Source organism: Trachemys scripta, chromosome 5, assembly GCF_013100865.1.
Source record: "Trachemys scripta elegans isolate TJP31775 chromosome 5, CAS_Tse_1.0, whole genome shotgun sequence".
Taxonomy (NCBI): Eukaryota; Metazoa; Chordata; order Testudines; family Emydidae; genus Trachemys; species Trachemys scripta.
In genome coordinates, this window is record NC_048302.1 from 112,651,715 (window position 1) to 112,667,610 (window position 15,896).

Below are 15,896 nucleotides of genomic sequence, written 5' to 3' on the forward strand. Positions count from 1 at the left end.
GCGGCTGGATCAGACCCTAGCGAGCGCCCCGCAGCTCCCTGTCGCCGAACAGGCATGGGGTGAAAGCGGGCTAGCGCCAGCCCCTGAGTCCCGTGCCGGGGGAGTGGGGAGGAGCGTGCCGCTGGCCAGGTGTCACGCCCCAGGGCTGAGCTCACCCCGAGCTCCGCCTGTCCCCCACTGGGCTCGCCGCCCCTCCCGGTGGCTTTATCAGTAGGGGCTCCCACTGGGCTAAGCCGCAGAGGCCGGCCCCGCCTCCCCTTCCCGCAGGGCTCGGAGTTGGCGCCCGGAGGCGGTGGGGGCTGGCCCCAGACGCGGGGAGGAGGCTCTGAGTCCTAGGTTTGCACCTGAGCGAGGCTGGCAGCAGCGGGCGCTCGCTCCCTGGCTCTCCGTGCCAAGCTTCCCTCCTCCGCGGGGATCGGCGCAGCCTCTCGCCCGCTCTGCCTGTCACGCTGGGGCTGGGGCTGCAGCGGTGGCAGCCAGCGCACCCAGTCCCTTCGCTCCGCTCCGCGGCCAGCCGGGCGCCTCCTGCCCGCTCAGCTGCTCTCTACCCCGGCGTCTCTGTTCATGGCACATCGGGGCGGCCCCGGTTGCAGGAGCCCGGCAGACGGCTCGGCTTCAGGCGGGTGAGCGAGGGGCAGGTGCGGTCCGGGGAGAGGGGCTCCTCTGCGGGGCTTGTTACTTGGGTGGTGCACGGGGAGTGAAGATGGAGGCACGCCGGGTATATTGGGGTTTGTTTGGGGTGGCAGATGGGAGTGAGGTTGGGGCAGGCGGGGTGTATTGGAGTTTGGGGCGGCAGATGGGAATGCGGTTTGGGGGCAGGCGGAGTGTATTGGGGTTTGTTTGGGATAGCAGGTGGGAGTGAGGTTGGGGGGCACAGGGGATGTATTGGTGTTTGGGGCAGCAGGTGGGAGTGCGGTTTGGGGGCACGTGGGGTGTATTTGGGGTTTGTTTGGGGCCGTATACGGGGAATGAGGTTAGGAGGACACGCGGGGTATATTGGGGTTTGCGGTAGTAGGTGGGGGTGCGGTTTGGGGGCACGCGGGTGTACTGGGGTTTGGGGTGGCAGGTGGGAGTGCGGTTTGGGGGCACGCGGGGTGTATCGGGGTTGGTTTGGGGTGGCAGGTGGGAATGAGGTTGGGGGGCACGCGGGGTGTATTGGGGTTGGTTTGGGGTGGCAGGTGGGAGTGACGGGGGCACGCGGGGTGTATTGGGTTGGTTTGGGGTGGCAGGTGAGAGTGAGGTTTGAGGACACGCGGGGTGAATTGGGGTTTGTTTGGGGAGGTACACGGGCAGTGAGACTGGGGGCAAGCGAGGTGTATTGGGTTGGTTTGGGGTGGCAGGTGGGAATGAGGTTGGGGGCAGGCGGGGTGTATTGGGTTTGGTTTGGGGTGGCAGGGCGGTACACGGGGAGTGAGATTGGCACGCGGGGTGTATTGGTGTTTGGGGTGGCTGGTGGGAGTGAGGTTGGGGGCACGCGAGGTGAATTGGGGTTTGGGGCGGTACACGGGGAGTGAGGCTGGGGGGCTCGCTTGCAGGAAGAGGTTTAGGAGCACGTTGGTGGCTATAATGGGGATTGATATTTGGGGTCGTAGCTCGGGAATGAAGTGAGGGAGTAACTGGATGAGGCGGGGTGGGGGCACATGGGTGCGTAGGGGGTGAATTCTGGGTGATGAATTGAAGTTGGGGTTCGGTAGGCTGATGGTGTGGGGCAGGGCATGAAGGATGCACTAGAGGTTGGTGGTTGAGATGGAAACTGGGGTTCGGGTACGGGCGGAGGTGACGGTTGAGGAGTGTGCGGCAAGGCGCCTTAGCGCGGAGGTTTTGGGGTAACGTGGGCGGGGTTGAGGAGCAGAGGGAGCGTACTGGGCGGCAGGGGTCCGGTGTCGGCTCAGACTCAGGTAGACTTTGCCCAGGTGCGCGCGTGCGATCCGGCTCTGCAGCGCTCCGGGGGCCGGCCGGGACCAGGAACCGCTCTGACGGGCACAGAGTGGGGACTCGCCCTTTGGTAGGTATCTGAGCGCCGGGGATTTCAGCCCCGCACCTGGCACCAGCAGGTTCGCTGAGCGCAGCCCTGAGCAACTCCCCCGCCACGCAGGACGCCCTCCGGCCCGGCCCGGAGGCTGAATCCAGGTATGCCCTGCGCTGGGCAGGGGGTGAGCACCGGAGCGGCTGCTGGTTTTTGTCGGGATCTCCTTAGGCCATGCGGGTCCCTTCGGGAGGCTCCAGGTTCTCCCACCCCAGCTGGCCACGCTGCGCCAGTCCTCTTTCCCAGCCACTCTCATGTCAGCGGGGAACAGGGAAGAAAGGAGGAAGGCCGGCTGGGCTTTGCAAGTCACGCTAGGTTTTGGCCGCGGCTGATGTTTGTGGGAAGGCGACAGGTGTTTTCTCGATAAACCCTTGTGGCCAGCTTAGTGACACCGGGGTGCAAAGCCGGACCCTCGCCATCGGGCGCCGGGGAGCTACACGGGTGGAGAAAGCAGAATAATTGAGCGCAACGTTGTAGTGAGCAGCAGAATAGTTTCCTGTTCCTCCTGGCATCGGCTCACCTGCTGAGCGTCACATAACCGAAATGGATCCACGTAGTACAGAGCAAGCTACAGATCTGATCACCCAAGATTGGATGAGAGTTTGGGGGGATTGAAGGGGGAGCTAATTATTATTAAATCTCACTTTGGCTTTTGGCTGTTGCCTTCTAGTATATAGAGGACAGAATTAAGCTGCCACAAAATGCCTGGATGCCACTTCAAAATTGAGGGACTATAAAGGTCTTAGGGAAAGATACTGCACAAAACAATCACTCAGAGGAAGATGTTTTTATAAGCCTTCTCTAAAGGTGTGCTGCGCAAACCCCTTACCACTCACCCGGACAAGAAATCCACTCCCCAACTGGGTGCAACTTGGCAGATCTTTGTGTCCTGTCTTCCATCCATTAGAAACAGTAGTAGACACTTAGCTGAGAAATATAATCAATCTGATCTCTTATTTATATATATATAAAGATATGTCTTTTCCTGCTCTCCCTGTAGTGGAATAGTTTGAGGTTATCTTTATCCAAACCTTGTGCCTCTTCCTTTTTAGGAGACAAAGGGATAGAGAACTATGAAGTCCTATGAATTTAATCCTCCTAGACTTTGTATATACCAGCTTTGAAGCATTTGAGATTGCTGCAGTGGCCGCAGGAATCCAGCTGTTCTCCTCATTATTCCTACATAGGACAGCAGAAATTGCTCAGTTCATTGCACAAATCCAGTGAGATCGCTTGCAGTGTATGCTCCCCAGTTATTTCACAGCATAGCCTAATGGAAAGGAAATGTGCCATTTGGGGTAAAGTTTAATGCAGTGCATATAAGTAAATTGCGCTAGTGCTTTTACCAGGGTTAGGAGCTCCTAAACTTAGTGGAATAAGATCTACTTTTGTGCCTGCTTTTCTTGCACTTTTAAAACAAGTATGTGTTCCACTTCCCTTGAAATTATACTTCATTTTGAGTAAATGCAGTTAGTATTCCTGACTTCAGATTCAGTTTCACACCCCCTGTATTTAGAACACTGTTGTATCTGTTCTTTTGACCCTAACCCTTTTTAATATGCCTGCATCTGTGGAATTAATTTTTCTTTTCAGGTAGGTCAGTGGCAAACAACGGTGTGTTACACAAATGTAAATTTGGAGTAATTCCATTGGCTGCAGTGGATTTGCACCAACTTAACACAGCAATATTTGTCTCCAAAGTTGCCATGATTCAGATGCTGGAAAAAAGCTCCTTATAGTTTAGTCAATTATCTATACAAAAAGGGAATCTCTTTGGCTGCACTCTTATCCACCTACGTTAGTCATACTTCCAGAGAATGAGAGATGGAAGATATCTGCTGGCTCATCTTCTCTTCTTTCAAGAACCAATGCAGGATTGTTCCTTCCAGAAGCTAGTGCCTAGTATGGCAGATCATTCTGCTCTGATCTTGAAGCGAAGCACTTAGTTACCACAGAGCCAGCCATGAAGGAGTAGAAGTCAGCTTGGAAGATGAATTGAAAAAGGTTGGATTTTTCTATATAATAGACTAGTAGCTAGAAACAGGGCCTACAATTACAAATCAAGGTGAGAAACTACATGATGGGAAGGAAGGCAAAAAAGGATAATTTTATTTAAAGTTTATTTCAAAATACAAAATGAGGGTGGGATTTTGGAACAGGGAAGGCTTGTAACTGTCTTGGAGTTGTTTCTGATGCAATAGCAAGTAATGGACAATTAAAGCTCTAACATTTGTGAGCCTGTTTTGTGTTTTTCTCCTCTTTTTTTTTGTTTCTGCATTAGAAAACCAACTATTTTACTTAAGGGGAAAAATAATGTTGTCTTGTACACTCTGAGTTAGATGTTTGTGTGTTTTTTGAAGGCTAGATGATGCAGTGGAGTAACTCTTCTTTAGGAAAAATATCAAATCTTGGCTTGGGACACAATATAGATTATTTTGGGATGCGTGGGATATTTAATCTTAGCACATAATATAAAAAAGCTCCATCTCCAGTGTCCTATTTTCCTTCAAGCCGTATGAAGTGTTTGCTGTCTCTTTACCACTGTAAAGGTTTGGCTTATTTCTTTGCATGAAAGATCAGACTGATCTCTTCTGGCCTTAACGGGAAGAAGGGGGAAGGAAATCTACAAAAGGATGTTATTAGTGATATATATATATATTAGTGATTATTTATATATTTTAACTTCTCCTACTTCATTGCTCACACTGAAACTAAGCCATTCTTTAGAAAAGTATAGACTGATGTTCATCATGATCAAACTAATTTGTACAAATTGTATTTAGCATTGTGAGTGTAGAAATATAGTAAAACTTCAGCCAAACACCAAGTCAGGCTTCCTTAACATGCAAATTTACATACATTAATGTTTTGAGATTTCTGTAATTGTGAAGTCAAATATATATTTAAATTAAGCTCATAACTCTCTTAAGGCTTTCTGACAAAAGGCATTTTCCTGATAAACTTTATTCCATTCCAACCATACTGAAGACTAGACTAGACTTCCCATTGTATCACATTAGCTATAGGAGTTAGAGACTCTTTTGTTCTAATACAAAAGTAGTGCCATTAGTGGTGCAGTAGTTTTCAAAAAATCATAGATTTTGGCAAGTACCCAATATAGTGGAGGATTAAGAGAGAATTTATTTTGCTCCAAGTTTTTTCCTCTCCTATTGAGACACAGATGGGCATTTTTCTTGTATTACGAGAGGTAATCAATAGTTCATGCCCCCGAGATTTCTCAGTAGCTCATGCAGTGTACAGTACTGTTTCTATTAATATACTCTCATCTTTGTACAATTCATTGCAAACACAGACACTTCCAGGTAATTACGGCAGAAAACTAGAATTTGATGTTTTATTACCATGTATTACTTAAAAGCTATATTACATTGCATTTTTTACTTGAAAAACAGAGAAAATATTCTTATGGATTTAGAACCAGCAAAGAGAGAAGGCGTGGGCTGAATCTCTTCTTGAGGAGGGCATGGAAAAAGTTTTCCTGTAGAGGGAACTATTAAAGGAAAAGTGATTCCTATGAAGAAACAAAAATGTTTTATAAGACAGCTATTAGACAACTTAAAATATTTGCTGCTTTGCACTTTAAGAGCTCCCATTTCAATACTCATGGCAGTTTCTGCTAGAAGTCCTGCAGATATATTGGGGAGTTTTCTTATAACTAGTCCCAAAATGCTAGCTAAAGTGTTTTGAACCCAGCATATAACAAACAAAATAGGGAGAACATATAAAGTCAGACATTCATTTTCTTTGTAGAAGAGATGTGTTCATACTGTAGCGAACTTATCCTTGAAATTCTTCAAAAATACTGACAAGTCTAGCTCATTTTTAACCAGAACTATCTTACACAATCTATTTGTAAAGGCTTTTTTTAATTGGTTTTAAAAAATTGCTTGTGTTCCAGAGAATTAGTACTGCAAAGTTTACATTAGTTCAGCTGGACATAGTCTTAGTACAAATAAGCCAGTTTAGTACATTTAAGGATTGTGCAGCCTGGATAGTTTCAAACCTTTTAAAATTACAATGCAGTATTGTATGCCAGATGACATACTAAGGAGCGGCGCCAGGGTTTTTGGCGACCTAGGTGGGGGTCCTTCCGCACTCCCGGTCGTCGTCGGCAATTCTGTGGCGGGTCCCAGAGCGAGTGAAGGACCCGCTGCCGAATTGCTGCCAAAGACCCAGAGCGTGGAAGGACCTCCCGCCGCCGAATTGCCACCAAGGGCGGCAAAATGCCACCCCTCCCCCCAAATCCTGGTGCCCTAGGCGACCGCCTAGGTCGCCTAAATGGAAGTGCTGACCCTGGACATACTCCACAGTAGAGTTCAAGAGCACAATTCATTACAAGAAGTCTGGCATCCAGGGTGCGTTAAAGTCTAAGTTCTGATCAGCTTACTGGGTGCAAATATCCGGCTGCTTTGGAGAGCCTGAGGCTCTCCTGGGGGTTCCAACTCTGGTCTCCTTCTAGAGGTAAGGAATTTGCATTAGAGATGAGCCTAACCTCTAGAAGAAGCATTCAAATCTGGCATTTTCATTCAGGCCCATCTCTTTCGTCAGATTGTGCCCCTTTAGTTGGGTGCACTGAGAGGTCCCTCAGGTGCAACTCTCCCTACAAGGAAGAATGTGGGGGAGAATAGGAGACTCAGATGCCTTTGCAGCATCATACATTCTTCACTGCAGGACCTAGAGCTGTGTGTGTTTGTGGGTTAAGGATGGGAGAGGCAGGTGAGTCACAGTAGGAATTCATCTTTCTGGCCACATGAAAAATGTGTGAAGGAGTTAATACAGCTGTTCCCCCTTCCTATCAGCATCCTTGCAGCAGCCATAGTTGGTTGGGTGGCTCCAATGGAGCTCTTCATGGAGATTTCCTTGCAAAAATGTCTTGCCCCACTCCTTTGGATTTTGATACAAGAGAAGACCATCTGGGACCTAGCTTGTACAAGTGTAATAGAGGGCAGAATGTAACTAAGAGTCTGATCTTATATGGTGCTGAGAACATCTCAGGCTGGGGAACTGAAAATACTGAGCACCCTGAGGGGTAAGGCCCAGATACCTTGTCTGCACTAGTCTTTTTTTTCCTTTGTTTCCTTCCAACCACCTAGCACAGGCAATGTTCTGGCAGCTGCTGGCCTTTTAGCCACAGCATCATCTAGACCTATTCTGAGTAGTGTTGGGATAAACTGTTGTTTAAATGTCAGAGGCTAGCCTACAGAAAGGCTGCCACTGGCATAGATGCAGAAATGGGATATGTTAGGGGAAAAAGCCTAGTGTAGACAGAACCACAGGGAGTTCGTAATTTCTGCACCACTACAAATTATGTCCTCTGTATAAGACTAGTGTGGTGCAACAATGAGTCTTTCTCTTGCAGTTTCTATTGGTGGGGTCTGAGAAGCATTGTTGGATTCACATAATTATTACACAATTCTAAATATTATAAGATTTTATGTTCCTAGTTTAAGAATGGTTTTTCATGTTCAAGGGGCCATGGTTCTAAGTACAGATACTGAATCGTTGGTGTGTTCTGTTTTGTTTTATTAAAAGAATTGCATAGAACTGGGAGTCAGGAGACCTGACTTCTGTTTCAAGTTCTGCTACTGACTTACAAGTCACCGTGGTAGGATTTTCAAGAGTTAAACTGCTGACTCATTGAATTTAAATTGAGCTGGACACCTAACTTTCTTAGGCTTCTTTCGAAGTCCCAGCCTATATCTTCTCAGTTTCTCATTTTCCCACATGAGAAGTGAAGTGACTGATACTGACCCAAATTTTGTCTTAAACAGTGTTTAATATCTACATGAATATCTAAATGAAGTTAGTTCAAATCAGGTCTAGTTAAAATGCCCCTTGAGTTATTAAGGGTTGTGAAGCACTCAGATACTCTGGTAATGAGACCATATAAGTACCATAGATAGAGACAGATGGGCTTTAAAAAAAACCCTCAATGCAATTCAGTGATTATGACAGCTCTCACTTCTTTCCTAGTTACATTTACAATGAAAAAAAGTTGTCCATTTATTTCTGAGCTGAAATCTTTTTCAAAGTTAATGATAACTGTGAAGACTGATTTGATTGTTCCACAATGAATCTTATTGAATAAATAATGTGACCACTATTTTGCTAATTAATCTGAGAAAATTGCAGAAGAGATTAAGAAAAAGCAATTCAAAATTTAAAACGTCTAGGTATAATCCTCAAAGCACCATTTAACAGTAACTGTATTTCTCGCACCAACTCACTCATTTACATGGAGCAGATACAATACTAATGATACTGTCAGTTAAATTTTTGTATTAATCTGGAATGCATAGTCATTCTGTGAAGTCATGTGTGCTCTAGATGACTTGTGGAAACAGTGAAAGGAATTCTTGAAGCAGGAAAATAATTTGGCAGAGTAGCCGTTAAGCTTACCTTCAAGAGCTTATTCTTGCCAAAACATTTCTCAGGTTTGCAAATTGCAAAGCTATATAGTGTATGTTAGCATCCTTATTTTTATATAAACTGCTGCAATCCTAATATACACATTAGTAATTTGGCTAATATCCACCTGAGGAGGGCATAAGGGGAGAAAGCTGAAGTAACAAACCAATGTATATGCAGGGTTTTTTTTAATAGATATCACTTTGCCCATACAACAAATGTTTTGTTAAATTTATATGAATATTATGCACAAGTGCTACTGTCTATCATTGATATAAGATTCCAAGATTGACACTGAAGCTTGGAATGGCTGTAGAGCTAGTGTGAAGTGATGGAAACAACTACAAGCATGACTGAGAGCTGTTTTTGTTTAGAATATCAGCAGGTTCAATCATCACTGGGATTCATGGTCTGTTACTGTCCAATTTTTAAGTTCTAAGCCATTTTCAGCTTTGTTTTTTATACTTTACGAATTACACCCATATGATGGCATGAACTTTCACCTAATATTGTGTTTTTTTTACTGCAGCACAACAAAAATAAGTGACCCAATAATGGTCAAATCATAACAAAGTATTAACATACTAAGTGCATTTAAAAAACAGAAACACAAATTATTCAGTAATCAAAAAGGAATATATTTTGAACTGCACAGCTGAGGACATTGTTAGTTGAACATGTGCAAAGAGGACAAATACTACAAATAGTAAAAAAAAAAAAAAAAAAAAAAATCTAGTAAAAAAAAATGCAATGCAAGAATCAGATGGATTGACATTATGGGAAAATTCCTATGAGGTCTCATGATACAAAGCTGTTTAATATCTGAAACAAGTGTTTCAAGTAAAGAAAAGAAGAGACAAGAGAAGTCATTGGAGCTCCTCAGAGGCTCAAGGGTCCACCTGGTCAGCTTGCCAGAATGATACCGCACATTTAATTCTGCATGGGCCTAATACTACATTACGTTAATCCAAGAATGTAGCAGTGTAGGGTCTCTTCGCTGTATGCTCCATTCCCCCAAAACCATTCCTATGACATACCCTTCCTAGGTAAAAGGACTTGGGTTAAAAAAAAATGGCACGACTGGCATGAAACAATCCTTTCAGCCAGTTGATGGTTCTGTTTTTATTCACTATTTACAGTTATCCGGCATGTTGGGGGGATGGGGGGTGCCGGTTAATCAGAAATTTCAGTTAACTAAGAGTTATACTTACCAATGGAATACCAATTTTCCAAGAATTGGAATACAATACAATGAATAAAGTATAAAATAGTATACAGGTACTCACCAATCCAGTAGTAGCACTGCACTGCAGGGTGGTTGGTTTCTTGAAGCACTTAGGTGTATACAGGTAACCTACCGAATAGAAAACTTTATCTTATGACACTACATATCACTATGGGCAGCACGTGGCGTACACCTAGATCACTAACAATACACTTATCACTAAAACCATACTGAACATAATTTAATCTTTGATTCAGAAGGCACATCAGGATCTTGCAGTGCCTCAGGGTCATCATTATCAACATCAATTGTCATTGTAGATATAGATGGTGTAGGAGATTGGGCTGAATCTGTAATGACCCTATGACACACCCTGGAAGCTGCTTTTTTGAATAAATCCTTGATATCAGCTTGCTTACTTATCGTCTGCTTCTTTTGCATAAAATTAGAGTGTAGAATGTGCAATTGCATAACCTCCTGGGCAGTGTACTAGTTCCAGTTACTAGATTGAAGATTTGTAGTTGGAGATATTAAAAATGCTGGTTGATAAAGTGACAGATAACCCAGCTTTTACTGTATATGAGACTCTGATGAACTGGTAGGCATAGTTCATAAGATAATAAAGTCAGTTTGTTTCATTAAAGTTTGCTAAATAATAAATAGTTCAAGTGATAATTATTGCACAGAACCATTGGTTTACTGGTAACCTAGTTTACTTTCATGTGACTACACTTGAACACAGGCTTGCTCAATCAGGCTCTTTAATGTTAGCATAATTTACTGAAAAATAGTAGGCATTCAGCCGGAAAAAAGGCTGAGCTATTGTTTGAGGGGGTCAACAGGAAAACTCAGGCTTACTATTTATGGAGCTTGCTCGCTTAAAACATAAGACTGTGGAATAAGTGGCTGTTCCCTTAATTACCTCAAAATCTATTGATTTGATATTTTGTTGTCTTAATATTCTGACCAGCAACCACCCACCTAAGCAGGTTGTTGCAGCAACGTTTGCTCACATTGCAACAAAATGTGGAGTTAACTTCATGCTAGACATCCTGAATGAATTATGCTATCTGTAGCAGAATCCCTATGGTATAACCCCATCAGTGGGTGCCATATTTTTGGTATTATTTCTTAGTTCATATTGATATAGTTTTGTGAGTTAATAAGCAGGTTGCAGGTATGGCAAGAACTGTGTGTGTGTGTGTGTGGGGAAGGGGGAGAGAATACAAGAAAGATTAAGGACACAAAGCCACATTGCTGCCTGATAAAAACCTATGATAGGGCAAAAAGGGAAAGAAAGCTTACAGAGTTTCCCTATGTCATATTTTTAAGTGATACATCACAAGACAGAGTGTGGTACCCGCTCCTCTGTAGGACAGGTCATGACTCTGCTCTCAATCTGCAAGAGGGCTGGTTTCCATGCTTCTATACCAGTGCTTCTATACCGGTTTCCAGTTCTTCTGTACCAGCGACCCCTCCCCCAACTTCCTAGCAGTACGTATAGCTTAATTGTAACCATTGTTGAAGCCACCAAGAGAAAGTGTAAAGCTCAGGTAACCATTAGCAACAACTGAAGAAAGCAAACCTCCCCCATTTGGGGTGCAGTCAAGCCTTTTGTAAATACCGTACAAGAAAAGCACTTTGAAAAGCCCTTTATTAGCCAGAAACTATCACTAGTTCTTGTTTCAGAGAATTGACTTATTGTGAAGTCATCACTGGAATGTCTTTTCAGACTTTTTGAAGCATTTCCAGTACCTAGCCCCAATCTTTCAGGCAGGTGATGTTTAGCTCAGAGCTACAGCTTTTGGGGCTGTTCAGTCCAGGCTGTCCCATGCTTAACCTTAGCATTTCACTACCCTAGCAGCTCACAGCAATCAGATGCTTTCTCCTTGTGGCTTTAAACTCTGACTAGGGGTAGAGAAAACTGGTAGCTGTCTGGAACCTGGTCTATACTAGCCCACTGCTGTTTGGAATGGTGGGAAGTTTCAGCAGACCATCCTTGTATAGACACCACCTATGGCTAGCTCAAAAGATAATTAACTGGCATAGCTGGCATTTTCACACCAAATCTGACATGATAAAACAGACCAATCGGTGTCTAAAATGAATCACAATGGGCACCAAAAGATAGGACCATATTTTCTTAAATTAAAATGCAACTTGATAACAGCTTGTAAACAACCCGTCCTGATTCTTAAGAGTATTAATTCTTAACTGTAGTATTTAAAATCTTATTATAGAATCAGTACATCTTGCTGAAAATTAACTTGATATACCATAATGTGTCTGTGGACTTTGCTAATCACCTCATGAAGTGACAGTCAGTAATATCCATGAGGGGTGTTCCAGTATTTGACTGGGACTAATTATCATCACCAATACTTGTTCAACATTTTGCGGAAACATTCAGAGCTAACGTAACATGTGCAATCACAAGAAGATAAGCTCCAAAACTCAAAAGCATAGTGCACTATAATCTATAGTACATTTGTAATAGTCATCTTCCCTCGTTCCAGGATGAGGTTGCAGCCCTGATTCTGTTTTCCAGATGTACTTCAGTTTCTCCTCTGCCTGGTCAGAAGAGTTAGTGTATTTATGATCTGTCCCTCAGGGAAAATCAAATCCCTCCCATTCTAGGGCATAGAAGAGCTTCAAACAACAATCCAAACATAACTCCTAGTCTTTTAACTCAGGGCACATGTTCCTCTTCCCCATCATTGCAGGGGTTTGCCACCTTCTGTTGATAGCACCATAAGGGAGCCTACTCTATTCCAGCCCAGGGAACCTATGTGCACTGGATGTCAACTTCACTTAAACCCCCCTACTTCACTTTTTCTCAAGTGGTCTCCCACTCAGGCCTTGAACTCAGCCCTTTCTCAGGCTTCCCCATAGTAAGATACCATTCTCCCTCTAACTCTCCTGCTATTATAGGCAGCTTTTTTTTTTTATTATTTAAATAGCCGGACTTCCCCCAGCAGGCTCTGCTGCCAAGCTACAGTCACCTGACCTCTCAAGGGACTAAAATTCCCAGAATTCACATCTTTAAAGGGCCAAAAACTGGAGCAGGGATGTTCTGGCCCAGGCCTACGCTTTATCTTTCTAGGTTTGGTTCCAAGGCATTTCTCACACTTATAGTTAATGATATCAAATTTTCATGTTATACCAGTGCAAACTCATTGAAGTCATGTACATAAATGAGAAATTAGCATACTTTAAAGGCATCTTAGATATTAGAGTAAAGAGAAAACTTTATAATGTTTCTGTCTCCAAATGGCAGGAAGATGTTTTCTCATGCAGTTCTTATATTTACTTGTCTTTGCAAGTTTAATAATATCCTGTGATGTTGGAGTCTACCCTTGGGAGAACTAGAAAGTTTGATCCGTTGCAGAAAGCAAGATGATATTTAACATAACAATGTAGCTTTTAGCAGTGATATATTTGAGTATATATTAACATGTTTCTCTTTCCTCCCTAGTGACTGCTCTACTTGAAAAATACGTGCTCAGTCAGCAAAAGGAACACTACTTTTCAAAACCGTTCTATGTGGAAATCAATCCATGCCCTATTACCTGGTTGAGTGAAACCAGATTAAGAACTTCTGCCATGGCAGCTCTTCTACTAGGAGCTTTGCTGCTTATTGTTCAACCTCATATAGTGCCTTCCAGACCAGCTGTAATTTCTAAGGCTGAGGCCACTTCTCAATCTGCTCAGAAAGAGCTTTTAAAGAAAACAGTTCTCAAAAATGACTTCAAAGGAAACATTCATTTTAACGGATCTTGCCAGCAGCTACCACAAACTATCATTATTGGAGTAAGAAAAGGTGGAACAAGAGCCTTATTAGAGATGTTGAGTCTCCATCCAGATATTGCATCAGCTGAAAGTGAAGTCCATTTCTTTGACTGGGAAGATCATTATGGAAATGGATTGCAGTGGTATATGAATCAAATGCCATTCTCTTATCCCCATCAGATCACAGTGGAAAAAACCCCAGCCTATTTCACTTCACCCAAAGTGCCTGAAAGAGTTTATAACATGAACCAGTCAATGAGACTACTCCTTATTTTAAGAGACCCAAGCGAGAGAGTACTATCTGATTACACCCAAGTGTTCTATAATCATGTACAAAAGCACAAGCCATATCCATCCATTGAAGAATTCCTGATTAAAGATGGTGAACTCAATGTGGACTACAAGGCAATAAACAGAAGCTTATATTACTTTCACATGCAAAACTGGTTGAAGTATTTTCCTCTTGATTACATTCACATTGTAGATGGGGATAAACTAATCAAAGATCCTTTCCCAGAAATAGAGAAGGTAGAGCGGTTTCTAAGGTTGTCACCTCAAATAAATGCTTCAAACTTTTACTTCAATAAAACGAAAGGCTTCTATTGCCTAAGGGATAGTGGTAGGGAACGTTGTTTACATGAGTCAAAAGGAAGAGCACACCCTCATGTAGATTCTCATTTACTTGATAAACTGCATGAATATTTTCATGAACCTAATAGGAAATTCTTTGAGCTTGTTGGCAGAACATTTGACTGGCACTAATTTGTGTTAAGTTATTGATAAGCTTCAGAGCCTAAGTTTCAGTGTACGCTTAGAAATTATATAAAAAAGGGCATTTAAACTATAATTTATTTGTAAAATCCATAAATACTTCTGTACAGTATTAGTTTCACAATTGCCATATAAACTAGTTATATTTTTCTACTTGTTAAATTTGAAGACATTTTGTATTGTTTTTCATGGTTGTTACATTGTGTATTACGTCTCTATACGAAGGAACTAAAATATTTCACTGCAGAAGATGCTTTCTTGAGATTGTGTTATCTGTTTAATATATAAGAAATTCATTTCAACAAAATCCTTCAGAATTATCTGAATCTTTGAAATATAATATCTGGACTTTCTCTCTTTATTGTGAATGACCACGTAAACTTTGCACTTCTTTTTGTTGTTTTTTTACTAGCGGCTTTAATTTTAAAATGTCACCAGGCAGCAAAGTTCTCTAACCTGCTTTATACAATTAATTCTTACTAAAGTGATACCTCACATACTTATTAGGACATGACATGTCAGGTACAATGGAATACTCTGTAAACAGACATACTGACTTCCGTACTTACCTTCATATTTAATTTCATAACGGGTGCCCCTGACATTCTTTGGCAGTACAATGCCAGTTTCATGGTACATTTTAAAAGATTCTGTGGATACATGCTCATAAAAAACACTATTTGACTGTATTTCTACATCCATCTGAGACCTTCCTTTATTTTCTGTATGTTTGTGTATATGTTCTTTATACTGAAAAACGGGAGTGAAGGATTTAAGCAATACTGGTAAATTTTAAAAGTTGTCATGATTGTTTCTAAATTCTATAGCATTTATTTCTGCTTCAGAATCACTGAAAACCAACAAAAAGAAGAACAGGAGTACTTGTGGCACCTTAGAGACTAACAAATTTATTAGAGCATAAGCTTTCGTGGACTCTAATAAATTTGTTAGTCTCTAAGGTGCCACAAGTACTCCTGTTCTTCTTTTTGCGGATACAGACTAACACGGCTGCTACTCTGAAACCTGAAAACCAACACCCACTCACGAGCCATTAGTTGGATTAACCTCTAGAAATTAATGGCCTTATTCTCATTTATGTTAAGACCTCCCAAACACTGCTCCGACTATGTAAAGGTTCCAAAAGTAAATGTAAATTACATTTGCACCCATATTAAAGCCCCCTTTTGTTGCCAGAGTGGTGCTTTTTGCTTTCCATTCTACACTAGGAAATTAGATCTACACCTCTGAGCAATGCAGTTAAACTGACCTAATCCCCACTATAGACAGTGCTGTGTCGACATAGCCTCTTGGGGAGATAGAGTACCTATGCTGACAGGAGAAGCCCTCCTGTTGGCATAAGTATCTGAAGCACCGCTGCAGCGTTTTAAGTGTAGATCTGTCCTTATTACAAATGAGAATCAGACCCACAGATTTTTCCCTTTCTTCCCCCTCCTCCCTTTCAAGAACATTGAGGTCACATATAGCTTCCATTCATGATTTACAAGGCTACCCTTCTAAGGCCTTTTGGAGATTGGTTTTTAGCCCCTACTTCAGCAATCCTTATGGTTCCCCCTCTGCTGGAAACAGAGTCCAGGGCAAATAATGGCTTTCCTTGCCTACAGGAAGAATTTTCATGTATTATTGGCCATCAGTTAT

The 15,896-nt window shown here is 42.7% G+C and overlaps 1 protein-coding gene across 1 annotated transcript; it reads left to right on the plus strand.

Moving 5' to 3' along the window:
- The first annotated feature begins 213 nt into the window (after positions 1–213).
- On the plus strand, positions 214–14,923 carry HS3ST1 (heparan sulfate-glucosamine 3-sulfotransferase 1). The gene is made up of 2 exons (XM_034772574.1): positions 214–623; positions 13,156–14,923. Exon 2 carries the CDS (start codon positions 13,284–13,286, stop codon positions 14,229–14,231), a length of 948 nt encoding a protein of 315 aa, XP_034628465.1. The 5' UTR covers positions 214–623; positions 13,156–13,283; the 3' UTR covers positions 14,232–14,923.
- The last annotated feature ends 973 nt before the right edge of the window (positions 14,924–15,896 follow it).

Coding starts and splice junctions, on each gene's coding strand:
- HS3ST1 (XM_034772574.1), top strand. CDS start 13,284: ATGGCAGCTCTTCTACTAGGAGCTTTGCTGCTTATTGTTCAACCTCAT.